This window comes from Ranitomeya imitator, chromosome 5 (genome assembly GCF_032444005.1).
Source record: "Ranitomeya imitator isolate aRanImi1 chromosome 5, aRanImi1.pri, whole genome shotgun sequence".
Classification (NCBI taxonomy): Eukaryota; Metazoa; Chordata; class Amphibia; order Anura; family Dendrobatidae; genus Ranitomeya; species Ranitomeya imitator.
Genome location: NC_091286.1, coordinates 387,835,337 through 387,849,258, shown reverse-complemented (window position 1 = coordinate 387,849,258; position 13,922 = coordinate 387,835,337). Strand labels below are relative to the sequence as shown.

The following is a 13,922-nucleotide window of genomic DNA, read 5'->3' as shown; positions in this document are numbered from 1 at the left end:
GATCAAAATTTAACTTTTTGGCCACAACCATAAACGTTACATTTGGAGAGAGGTCAACAAGGCCTATGATGAAAGGAACACCACTTCTACTGTAAAGCACAGAGGGGAATCGCTGTGGTTTTGGGGATGTGTGAGCTACAAATGCACAGGAAACTTGGTGAAAATTGAAGGAAAGATTAATGCAGCACGTTATCAGCAAATACTGGAGACAAATTTGCAATCATCAGCCCGGAAGCTGCGCATGGGACATACTTGGATGTTCCAACCTGACAACGATCCAAAACACAAGGCCAAGTCGACCTGTCATTGCCTACAGCAGAACAAAGTGAAGGTTCTGGAGTAGCCATCTCGGTCTCCTGACCTCAATATCATTGAGCCACGCAGGGGAGATCTCAAGTGCGCAGTTCATGCTGGAAAGCCCAGGAATTTACGGGAAATGGGCTTTATGACAAGAAGAGTGGGCAGCTTTACCATCTGAGAAAATAAAAAACCTCATCCACAGCTACCACAAAAGACTTCAAGCTGTCATTGATGTTGGAGGGGGCAATACACGGTATTAAGAAATGGGTATGTAAACTTTTGATCAGGGTCATTTGGATGTTTTGAGAAAACACAGTAATTTGACATAAATGGCTTCACCCAACCACTAACCATGAGTGGAGAAAAAGTTTTGGGGTTATCATTCATTTTCTCTGAAAAGAAAACAAGAAAGCAAAAATTCTGCAGGGGTAAGTAAACTTTTGAGCACAACTGTATTTAAATTACTAAGCAGTACAAGATCAGCAAAAAGCGTGTCACTATTTATTATATCACTCATGGATGATTCTATTAACTAGGTTCCTCCTCAGTTTTAATATTCTGATATTCAGTTTTATAAATTGTTTAGTTAGGCACGAGTCCATGACAGCAATAGGCTGAACTTTGTAGACGTTCACCAAAAATACTTCACAATCATCCAGTCATTTGTCAGAATATCTGCAAGCTGAAAAATTAGATCTTGTAATAGAGGAGGACTGCAGCATACACCATTATAGAATAAATACATATCACAATAAAATGGATTGGAAAGGAAGGAAAAAAAAAAAAAACATAATTCAAAATAAACTTGTACTAACAATCCAAAAAAGGATTAGTCTAATAAAAGAATGAGAAAGCAAAAACAAAAAAACAACAAACAACAAATTTGTTTACCTACAAAGGCCATCACCGACTGGTTTATGTCTGTCATTCTTTGCTTCCGTTCTAGTATTGGAAGAGTCAATATCCTGATCTTGCAAGTCTTCCCACTCATCTGAACTCTTGACCGTTTTCGTTATGTATCCCCATCGTCGTCTATTTTTTGTGTTTAGGTTCAAGGTACTATTCTCCAAGTTAGAGACCTTCTGAAATTATGAATATAAATACATGCAAAGGGGTCACCAAATGCCGATACAGGACAGAGTTTTTTGAAGAATGAAGATTCTGAAAGCTACATATGCCATCTAGATGTAATTTCATTGTGCTGCTGCTGAGACTTCGTGCATACCGTAGGAGACAGGAGCAGAGTAAGGCAAGTATGTTTTGTTTATTTTTCATGTGTATGGGATATTTTTATGTATAGAGAGGCTATGTGAAGCTCATACTGTATACAGGGGGCTATGTTGGGGCTCGTTGTATAGAAGAGGATATGGGGGCTGTGTGTGGACTCATACGGTATATAGGAGGATGTCAAAATACTTATTTATGCTCAATATTAAAGTGATAATTATTTATATTAATTGTAATCAATAGCCTGAAATTATTATTAGCATTATTAGTTTGGCTCTCCAGAGCAGTCATTATCTCCCATGTGGCCCCTCTGGAAAATGAATTGCCCACTCCTGCTCTAGCGCAAATATACATTGTATATAAAATTGTAAGGGAAATAAAAAACATAGAATACATATATGCAATATAGTAGTCTGAAAAAAAAAACCCAATAGAGGTCTACCAGCTTACAAATAAATAACTACACATTCACTAATGTTACCCACAAATATATTCAATATACAGTGGGGAAAAGAAGTATTTACGGTAATACATTGCCAAATTTTGCAAGTTTTCCCACCTACAAAGAATGGAGAGGTCTGTAATTTCTATTGTAGCTACACTTCAACTGTGAGACAGAATCTAAAAATAAAAAACAGAAAGTCACATTGTATGATGATTTCTACATACCGTATATACTCGAGTATAAGCCGAGATTTTCAGCCCAAATTTTTGGGCTGAAAGTGCCCCTCTCGGCTTATACTCGAGTCAAGGTGGGTGGCAGGGTCGGCGGGTGAGGGCGCTGAGGCATACTTACCTGCTTCCAGCGATCCTGGCGCTCCCCCTGCCGTCCCACGGTCTTCTGTGCTGCAGCTCTTCCCCTCTTCAGCGGTCACGTGGGACCGCTCATTAGAGAAATGAATAGGCGGCTCCACCTCCCATAGGGGTGGAGCCGCCTATTCATTTCTCTAATCAGCGATGCCGGTGACCGCTGATAGAGGAAGAAGCTGCGGCACTGAAGACAGCTGTCCGGGGGAAGGAGCCGGACGCCGGGACCAGGTAAGTATGTCATATTTACCGGTCCTCGTTCGAGCCGCCGGGCGCCGCTCCATCTTCCCAGCGTCGCTCCGCTCTGACTGTTCAGGTCAGAGGGCGCGATGACCCATATAGTGTGCGCGGCGCCCTCTGCTTGATCAGTCAGTGCGCAGAGACGCCGGGACCGGACGCTGGGAGCTACAAGCAAGAGAGGCGAGTATGGCTTTTATTTTTTTTTATTGCAGCGGCACAGATTTATGTGGAGCATCTTTGGGGAAATATGAACGGTGCAGAGCATATATGGCACAGCTATGGGGCAGTATGAACGGTGCAGAGCACTATATGGCACAGCTATGGGGCAGTATGAACGGTGCAGAGCACTATATAGCACAGCTATGGGGCAATAATGAACGGTGCAGAGCACTATATGGCACAGCTATGGGGAAATAATGATCTATTTTTATTTTTGAAATTCACCGGTAAATGCTGCATTTCCACCCTAGGCTTATACTCGAGTCAATAAGTTTTCCCAGTTTTTTGTGGCAAAATTAGGGGGGTCGGCTTATACTCGAGTATATACGGTAATTAATTTACATTTTATTTCAGAAGTACCGTATATACCCGAGTATAAGCCAACCCTCCTAATTTTGCCACAAAAAAAACTGGGAAAACTTAATGACTCGAGTATAAGCCTAGTATGGGAAATGCAGCAACTACCGGTAAATGTAAAAAGTTTAAATAGATACCAATAAAAGTAAAATTAATTGAGACATCAGTAGGTTAAGTGTTGTTGAATATCCATATTGAATCAGGAGCCCCATATAATGCTCCATAAAGATTATAATGGCCCCATAAGATGCTCCACATAATCCTGCATAAAGGTTAATAATGGCCCTACAAGATGCTCCATAGACACATTTGCCCAATATAATGCTGCACAAACCTTGATTATGGTCCCACAAGATGCTCCGTACAGACACTTGCCCCATATAGTGCTGCACAAACGTTACGGCCCCATACAGACATTTGCCCCATATAGTGCTGCACAAATGTTATGGCCCCATACAGACACTTGCCCCATATAGTGCTGCACAAACGTTATGGCCCCATAAGATGCTCCATACAGACACTTACCCAATTTGCTGTTGCTGCATAAAAAAACAAAAAAAAAAAAACACATACTCACCTCGCTCAGGCCCCCGGCACTTGCTATATTCACCTGCTCCATGTTCCGGCGCCGCTCCCTCTTCAGCATCTTCTGCACTGACGTTCAGGCAGAGGGCGCAAACTAACCACGTCACTGCGCCCTCTGACCTGAGCTTTACTGCAGAAGACGTAGCGGTGCCTGGAACGGGGAGCAGGTGAATATCGCGCAGCGCTGCGCTCCCCTCCCAGTTATACTCACCTGCTCCTGGCGCGGTCCCTGCTTCCCGGCGCCGCACTTCTTCCTGTACTGAGCGGTCACCGTTACCTCTCATTACAGTAATGAATATGCGGCTCCACCCCTATGGGAGGAAGAAGCTGGGGCAGCGGGACCTGCAGGGACCACGCCAGGAGCAGGCAAGTATAATTAGATAGCCCCCACTCCCCCTCCCCTGCCGACCGGGTATGACTCGAGTATAAGCCGAGAGGGGGACTTTCAGCCCAAAAAATGGGCTGAAAATCTCGGCTTATACTCGAGTATATACGGTAAGTATTTCTTACAAGAAATAGAACTTAAAAATTGGCACAGAATCCTTAGTTTGCAATTACAGAGGTCAGATGTTTCCTGTAGTTCTTGATCCAGTTTGCACACACTGCAGCATGGATTTTGGCCCACTCCTCCATACAGATCTTCTGCAGATCTTTCAGGTTTTGGGGCTGTCGCTGGGCAACAATGAGTTACAGCTCCCAAAGATTTTTCTATTGGGTTCAGGTCTGCAGACTGCCTAGGACACTTCAAGACCTTGAAATGCTTCTTATGGAGCTACTCCTTAGTTGCCCTGGTTGTGTGTTTTGGGTCATTGTCATGCTGGAAGACCCAGCCACGACCCATCTTCAATGCTCTTACTGAGGGAAGGAGGCTGTTGGACAAAATCTTGCAATACATGACCCTATCCATTCACTCTTCAATATGCTATAGTTGTCCTGTCACCTTTGCAGAAAAGCATCCCCAAAGTATGTTTCCCTCACCATGCTTTATGGTTGGGAGTGTTCTTTGGGTTCTACTCATCCTTCCTCCAAACACGGTGAGTGGCATTGATACCAAAAATTTCTATTTTGGTCTCATCTGACCACATGACCTTCTCCAAAGCCTCTTCTGGATCATCGATATGGTCATCGGCCAACTTCAAATGGGCCTGAACATGTGCTGGCATGAGCAGGACGACTTTGCGTGCCTTGCAGAATTTTAATCCATGATGGTGTAATGTGGTACTAACGGTAACATTTTGAGACTGTGGTCCCAGCCCTATTCAGGTCTTGACCAGGTCTTCCTGTCTTTTTCTGGAAAGATTCTTCATCTCACCTTTCTCAAAATCATCCTTACTCCACAAGGAGAGATCTTGCATGTAGCCCCAGACCGAGGAAGATTGACAGTAACCTTGTGCTTTTTCTGTTTCCTGATAATAGTGCCAACAGTTGTTGCCATGTCAAAACACTGCTTACCTATTGTAGTGTAGCCCATCCCAGCCTTCTGCAGGTCTACAATTTTATCCATGGTGTCCTTAGACAGCTCTTTGGTCTTGGCCACGGTGAAGAGGTTGGAATTTGACTGATTAATTGATGTGTGTGGACAGGTGTCTTTTATATAGGTAAAGAGTTCAAACAAGTGCAATTAACCCATTCCCGACGCTGGGAGTAATAATACGCCTGCATCGGAATCCCTCCCTTTGATGTGGGCTCCGGCGCAGAGCCCACATCTTTTCCTGCACATGTCAGCTGTTTCGAACAGCTGTCATTTGCTTGTAATAACCGCAGGTGGAATCGCGATCCACCTGTGGCTGTTAACCTGTTAAATGTCGCTGTCAATCTCTGACAGCGGCATTTAACTCACGCTTACTGGAAGCGCATCTGAAATCCCGCTCATCGGTGACTCAGCCACGTGATCACGGGTCATCGATGGGTCGGCATGTCAACAAGAGGTCTGAAGCAGCCCTCTATGGTTGTCATTGCCGGATTGCTATGAGCACCGCCAGTGGCCGGCACTCATAGCAAGTGAGCATTTCTGCTACACACATTTCTGCCCCATTCAAAATAAAATAATAATAATAAATGAAAACATCAAATATACACATTTGGTATCGCTGCATTCAGAATCGCCAGATCAATATATTAAAAAAAAAAAAAAATGAACCCGATCGCTAAACAACGTGACGAGAAAAAAACAAACAAACAACAGAATTACGATTTTTTTTTGGCTGTCGCAATAATGAGCGGTCAAAATATTTTATCTACACCAAAATGGTATCAATAAAAAAGTCTTCTCAGTTTGCAAAAAAATAAGCTCTTGCCGCTACAGGTCTCGGAAAATGGCACTTTTTTTTTTTTTTTTAAACCAAAGTTTGAATTTTTTTTTCACCACATTAATAAAAAAAAAAAAAGCACGTAGATATGTTTTGTGTCTATGAACTCATTAAATGACCTGGAGAATCATAATGGCAGGTCACGTTTAGCATTTAGTGAACATGGCAAAAAAAAAAAAAAAAGCAAAAAAAAACTTAACACACTCCAACTGTGAAATTGCACTTTTTTTTTTGCAATTTCACTGCACTTGGAATGTTCTCGTTTTCCAGTACATGATCTGTTAAAACCAATGGTGTTGTTCAAAAGTACAACTAATCCAGCAAAATAGCCGCCACATGGCCATTTTGACCGAAAAAAAATAAAAAATAAAAAAGTTATGGCTCTTATGTGATTTTCTGTTTTTTTTAGATTCTGTCTCACAGCTGAAGTGTACTTATGATAAAAATCACAGACCTCTTTGTATGTGGGAAAACTTGCAAAATTGAAATCGGTAGTGTATCAAATACTTATTTTCCCCACTGTATATGTTTGACAGCCAAAATAATGGCACAACTGTGGCTCTCGTCCACCATCCTACTAGAAATTCCTCTGAATGCATCTTCACAGACAGAGGAATTACGTGGGAACCTTTTTTTAAATTAAATGTTACTACTACAGCACTTAAAAGATTATACTCACCCTTACCTAGTCCTGCACTGGGTCACCGATGCTGCTGTGCGCTCTGTTTTTTGGCTTAGTGGTGACGTCATGAATACAGCATTTATCACCATTGCAACCAATCACTCCACTCTGCGGTACTCCTAATACCAACAGCATAAGCTGCAGAGCTCAGTGACTGGCTGCAGTGTTAATATTTGCTGCAGTTGTGACATCACCGTTGCAGCCAAAAAAAAAGCGGCCAGAGCAGCAGTGGTGAAGGCAAGTATTGTGTGGGTTTTTTTACATTTTTTTTTTTTTTTTTTTTTAAACTATCCAATCGTTGGGAAATTACTTTTTTGAAAGCAGGAAACCACTTTAAAGGAGCTGTGTGGGACCATAATATTCATGGCCTAGCCTTACCAAAGGTCATCAATATAAGATTTTTGGGGGCCATCAACCACATCCATCAGCTCCTGCAGGTCAAAAACAGCTGGATATACATGGTGCACAAAATCTGAAGACCACAGTGCTGTAAACTGTAATGGCCGCTCTTGGGTACTACTATATGCAAGTCCCCAACGAAGTCAGTGGTAGAGGAGCTACAGTGTCTGAGAACAGCCTCTACAAAGTGTACAGAGCTGTGCTCTTCTGACTGTAGCCATGCCAACACCTGCTAATTGCTCATTTTTGGGGGGTGCCAAATCGCCACTGATCGGATATTATCCAAATGATAAATAATCAACATCACAGTCCAGGGAAACTCACTTAAATACAGTCAGGCAGAAGAGGATACTCACAAGAGGAGCAGCCCTTCGGCTGAGTTCAGGCAGACGTGAGTGGCTTATGGAGTCTTCACTGGAGTCATCCACAGAATCCACTGTAGATGGGCAACCTTTCAAACTGAGCGCATTTGCCTGGTTTTGCTGGTGTGTTCGTAATGAAAGTCGGGATTGATATTTGGGTGGTGGTTGAGGAGGAGGAACAGGTTTAGTGTGTAATGGAATCGGTTTTTCTTGACAATCTTTCATTGGCTTTGTTAACTCTTGAATTCTTTGAGGTGTACCAAGAGCTTGACCAACAAGAAAGTAAGGGTGCCTTAAAGCCTGAAACAAAGATAGTGGAATTCATAGGAAACCAGTAGAGCCAATCTTCTGTCTCACGCCAGACCGATTTTTACACTGACTCTACATTAAGCTGTCGTATACATTCTCATGTAGTCTACCTCGGCATGGCATCTGAGCCCAGTGATTGGCTGCGGCAGTCGCATGCTGTAGAGGCAATATCACCTGTGCAGTAAAGTCAACAAAACATGGGTGGTGAGGAGCAGAAAAGCGGCGTTAGGTCGGGGTCACACTTGCGAGTGTGATGCGAGAAACACGCGCGAGTCTCCCGTATCAATACCCAGCACTGCCGCCTGCACTCAGGACCGGAGCGTTCAGATGCACAGAAATACAGTCGCATGCTCCGGCATGAGTGCAGGGTATTGATGCGCGAGTTTCTCGCATCACACTCGCAAGTGTGACCCCGGCCTTAGAGTGGCTGTCGGTCAGTAAGGCAGATTTTGTTACTTTCTTTCAAGCAGTTCAAGTCTTTGGGCCATTCAGACGTGAAAAATCCCATGAAATTGAACCCATCACCTCCAAAAACACTATTTATCTACACATGGTGACAATCTGCAGTGTAGTCTTACTGCAGTGGCTACATTGGAGAAAATTAAAAAGACTGTCAGCACAGAATGAGTGTTTAGACACAGTACAGGCGCTTGATGTACCATGGCGGGGACAATCATTTGTATACACCTCCCCATCTGCTTGGTTTCCCTCAATCTACACACCCTTTTTAGATTGACAGCTCTGGCTTCATAGATCTTTAGAAGGGTGGAGACCGATGGAAACCAAGCAGGTGAGAAGGTGTATACAAAGGATTGTCCCCGCCATGAAGCACCGAGAGCCTGTACTGTGTTTGATCAGTGGACTGCTGCAGCCGGCAACTTCTGAGCAGACAACGCGAGTGAGTTAGAACCTGGAAGCAGAATATGCTGCCTGAAAATAAATAAATATTTCACTATCAGACACCCATTAAATGAGTGAGAATATTAAACAATATGATGCAAGGAAGACTTATAAGAATATATAAAATAAATTAAAAATTAAACAACCACCAACACATGAAATGCTGCTCTGTCTTAAAACATTTAGGGCTTTTAATGCGAAGGCTGGGTTCACATTGCGTTAGTAAGTATCCGCTAACGGAATCCGTTACATAGCGCCATTAACGCAATGTAACGGATCCGTTAGCGCACCCATTGACCGCAATGTATGTAACGCATCCTAAAGCATGCCATTTTTCACATGCGTTAGCGATGCTCCTTATTTTGTGACAGACCTCGAACGCTGTCTGTAGCGTTTTTGGGTCCGTTCTCGCTAGCACAGATCGGGCATCTGCGCTAGCTCGATCGCTAAACGCGATCCTTTTTGGACATTGTGTTAACGCCGTCCGTTAGCGTATGCGCTAAACGGACTGCACTAACGCAATGTGAACCTAGCCTAACTGATTAGTTGTGGGAGCAATGTTTTCACTGATGCAGTCACCCCACTAATTAGGTTATCCCAGTACTGTGGGTGTGAATAACATGATTTGCAACAGTGGAGTCAGCACTGACTCTCAGCAAATCTCCGCCTCCCTGACCATACACGCCCCGCCTTCACGGTGCACTGAGCATGCCCAAGGAGGGATCAGTGACGCATTAGCCGTCTCCACCAGCTCTCGCGGCCAGTTGTGTCATACTGCACTGTGGCCTCCCTGGACATGGGCAGTGCACCTGAAGCCTGTCTGTACACATGGCTCACTGTGCGTGGTTATGGAGAGAGCGAGATCTGTAGAGGGCCAGCAGTGATGCCACTCTGGCAAATCATGTTGTTATTCATGTTGTTATTCATGCCTTTGGGCGTGATAACATTATTCATTTCACTAATTATCTGCAGGGAAAAAAAAAAAAAAATAAGAAAAAACACCCCCATGACTAGTCAACCACTAGCAAGCATAATACCACCACAGTTATAAAATGGTTTCTCATCATATGCAGTAATCAAAAAGATGATAACATTTTTGGAAATGGTCTAAAGATAGCAGTACATATATGGCAGCGATTTGGGGGAACTGTCAGGTTCCCGTTAACCATTATGAGAAAAATCAATTAGTAGCAACTACTAAATCACTATCATTTTTCAAAATCTTTTTCACAGCTTATACCTTGCTTGCCGTTGGTCTTTTTTTAGGGTCCCACTGCAACATATCTCGCATAATCTGAATCCCGTCACTACTTGCATTAGGAATTAATGTTTTTAGATTATTTGGTACACAATGTGGCCAGCGAAAATTCATCGCACTGGCAAGCTGGTAGCCTTCAGGCCAGTCATTCTGGAGAAAAAGAAAAAAAATAATAAAAAGGAATTATTACAAACGCAAGGTGAATGGAAAGAAAATGGAGGAGTTGCCCATAGCAATGCACGATTGCTGTAGAACTAATCTTGATTCACTTCCTACACTCCCAAATTTCAGACCAAAGAGAATTTCTGTTCATTAAAAAGGCGCCTGTCACGCTACGCATGCAGTGCGATCTGGGCTTTGATGGAAAAGATTTAATGTATTTTCTTCATTGAAATCTCTGGTGTCTGCACACGAGTCCCCTACTAGTGACTGACAGCCAGCTGTGCATGCACAGTCACAGTCAGGGAAGACTCAAGTTATTTTTCATTTGCTTCTTAAACGTCACGATAAGCAATTTTCTAAGTAGTCTATCATTTTCCCTATCCTACAACCACAAACAGTTATTCAAAACCTTTAAGGCTACTTTCACACTAGCTTCGTTTGGCCTCCGTCGCAATGCGTCGTTTTGGAGAAAAAAACGCATCCTGCAAAGTTGCCGGCAGGATGCGTTTTTTTCTCCATAGACTTTCATTAGCGATGCATTGCGACGGATTGCCACACGTCGCATCCGGCGTGCGACGGATACGTCGTGTTTTGGCGGACCGTCGCCACAAAAAAAACCTACGTTACTTTTTTTGTGCGTCGTGTCCGCCATTTTCAACCTCGCATGCACGGCCGGAACTCCGCCCCCTCCTCCCCGAACCTTACAATGGGGCGGCGGATGCGTTGATAAACTGCATCCGCTGCCCCCGTTGTGCTTTTAATTCACAGCATGCGTCGGTGCGTCGGTACGTCGGCCCGACGCACTGCGACGGGCCCGTACTGACGCTAGTGTGAAAGTAGCCTAACTCCCTCCTCCGCCCCCCCCACTGCCCCCTCCAACCTCCCTCATCTCTGCTGAGGACTTTGCCACACACTTTAACAATAAGATCGACCAAACAAGGCAAGTCTTCATTGTCCAACCACCACAACCCCTTTGTATACTAGACCAATGCCCAAACCCCATAACCTCCCTATCCAACATCACTGAAGGGGGGCTTAATTGTCTCCTCTCCAAATCGCACCTCACCACTTGTGCACTTGACCCCATCCCATCTCCTCCCCACCACACTTATCCCATCCCTAACCCACCTCTTTAACCTATCACTATCTTCTGGCACCTTCCCTTCTGCTTTCAAACATGCCACAATCACGCCTATCCTTAAAAAGCCAACCCTCGATCCAACTGCTATGTCCAGCTATTGCCCAATATCGCTGCTCCCGTTCGCTTCCAAACTCCTGGAGCAGCACGTCCACTGAACTTTCCTCCCACCTCTCATGTAACTTGCTCTTTGACAATCTACAATCTGGTTTCCACCTCCATCACTTAACTGAGACAGCCCTGACCAAAATCACTAACGACCTACTTACTGCGAAAGCTAATGGACAATACTCTGTACTCCTCCTCCTAGACCTGTCCTCTGCTTTCGACACAGCTGACCACTGCCTCTTACTACAGATCCTCTCCTCCTTTGGCATCAAAGACCTCGCCCTATCCTGGATCTCCTCGTACCTTTCCAACCGCACATTCAGCGTCTCCCACTCCCACACTACCTCCTCATCCCACCCTCTCTCTGTTGGAGTCCCCCAAGGCTCTGTTCTAGGACCCCTACTCTTCTCAATCTATACACTTGGCTTGGGACAACTCAAAGTCCCATGGATTCCAGTACCACCTCTATGCTGCTGACACTCAGATCTACCTCTCTAGCTCAGACGTCACCGCTCTGCTGTCCAGAATCCCAGAGTGCCTATCAGCCATATCCTCCTTCTCCTCCCGCTTCCTCAAACTCAATGTGGACAAATCTGAACTCATCATCTTTCCTCCATCCCATAGGTCTTCCTTACCTGACCTATCTATCACAATGAATGACATCATGTTCTCCCCCGTACCAGAAGTCCGCTGCCTCGGAGTAACCTTCGACTCTGCCCTGTCCTTCAAATCGCACATCCAAGCTCTTTCCACCTCCTGTCGCCTCCAGCTCAAAAATATCTCCAGAATATGTCCTTTTCTCAACCGTCAATGTACTTAAATGCTTGTGCATGCCCTCATCATCTTCCCGCCCTGACTACTGCAACATCCTTTTCTGTGGCCTCCCTGCTAACACCCTTGCACCACTCCAGTCCATCCTTAACTCACTCTGCTGCCCGACTAATTCATCTCTCTCCTCGCTACACCTCTGCTTCCCCCCTCTGCAAATCTCTTCACTGGCTCCCATTCCCTCTGCGTATCCAGTTCAAATTACTAATACTGACCTACAAAGCCATCCATAACCTGCCTCCTCCATATATCTCTGAACTAATCTCCCGATATCTTCCCTCACGTGATCTCCGGTCCTCCCAAGACCTCCTTCTCTCCTCCACACTTATTCGCTCCTCATCCAACCGCCTCCAAGACTTCTCCCGAATATCCCCCATCCTCTGGAATTCTTTGCCCCAACACGTCCCACTATCAACCACATTCGGATCCTTCAGACGGAACCTGAAAACCCATCTTTTCAGGAAAGCCTACAGCCTGCACTGACCCTGCTGCCTCCTCATCACTACCGAAGCTACTGCCTCACCAACACCGGAGCTCCTGCAACCTTCAACCTACTGTCTCCTTCCCCATAATCCTGTAGAATGTAAGCCCGCAAGGGCAGGGTCATCTCCCCTCTGTATCAGTCTGTCATTGTTAGTTTGCTTACTGTAACTGATATCTGTAACTTCTATGTAACCCCTTCTCATGTAAAGCACCATGGAATCAACGGTGCTATATAAATAAATAATTTCGCTGCTGTAGAGATGTCTGTAAATCATATAACGAGTGCTTTACAAAAGTGTTACAAATGGAGAGAGTGTTTGTGGGTCGTTCCGCTTCTGTAAACGCTTCTTTTTTGAAGAGTTTCTTTAAGTGTATTTTTTTTCCCTGGAAAAATGTTTGCAGCCTTTTTATTTGATGTGTAAAATTTTGAGTTGATTCCAACAGCAGTCTGCCACAAGACTGTGACAATCTTGTCCCCCCCAACAAGAGTTTATCAAGATCTGAAGACAAAAAAAAAACAACAACACAAACAGAAAAGAAGGGCAGGGGTGGGCAATTAATTATCCGTAGGGGCCATATGAGAAACCGGGACTGTTGTTGAAGGATGAAACAAAAATTTATTCTGCTCAATATTAACATATTAATTACTGTATGTTATATGAATGTAAATTACTGCATATACTCAAGTATAAGCCGAGATTTTCAGCCCTTTTTTAGGCTGAAAGTGCCTCTCGGCTTATACTCGATTCATTGTCCCAGGAGGTCGGCGGGGGAGGGGTAGCAGCAGCTGTCCTCCATAGTCACCTGCTCCTGGCGTGTCTCTGCATGTCCCTGCTTCTCCGGCAAAGGGTAGCTCTTCCTGTGTTCAGCGGTCACATGGTACCGCGCATTAAAGTAATGAATATGGACAAAACTCCACTCCCATAGGCGTGGAGCGCATATTCATTACTGTAATGAGCGTTACAAGTGACCACTGAACGCAGGAACAAGCTGCCAGGGACTGGAGACCATCTGTCGGTGAGAAGCTGCCAGGGACCGCGCCGGGAGCAGGTGAGTATAACAGGAAAGGGGGGAGAGGGAGGGGTGGGAGGATGAGCATTCCTATATTCACCTGTCCCCGTTCCACCGTCTTCCGCATTCTCTGGCTGTGACGTTCAGGTCAGAGGGTGATGACGTGTCTTCAGCCCCCTGACTGAACAGTCACTGCAGAGAGCCAGAAGACACAGCAGCGCGCGGTGGTGGAACGGGG

General features: G+C 44.7%; 1 protein-coding gene across 5 annotated transcripts in view; it reads right to left on the bottom strand.

Annotated features, from left to right (window-relative positions):
- CILK1 (ciliogenesis associated kinase 1) overlaps positions 1–13,922 on the bottom strand; it is a 107,171-nt gene that overhangs the window by 52,221 nt on the left and 41,028 nt on the right. For all 5 annotated transcript variants that reach the window (XR_011312427.1, XM_069726798.1, XM_069726799.1 and 2 more), the window contains exons 8-10: positions 9,937–10,104; positions 7,482–7,787; positions 1,192–1,382 (exon numbers count right to left, since the gene is read on the bottom strand). Coding sequence is in view for 4 of the 5 variants with exons in the window: in XM_069726798.1 (XP_069582899.1) it covers positions 1,192–1,382; positions 7,482–7,787; positions 9,937–10,104 (665 nt within the window). In the remaining variant the exon portion in view is untranslated. The remainder of the gene's footprint in view (positions 1–1,191; positions 1,383–7,481; positions 7,788–9,936; positions 10,105–13,922) is intronic.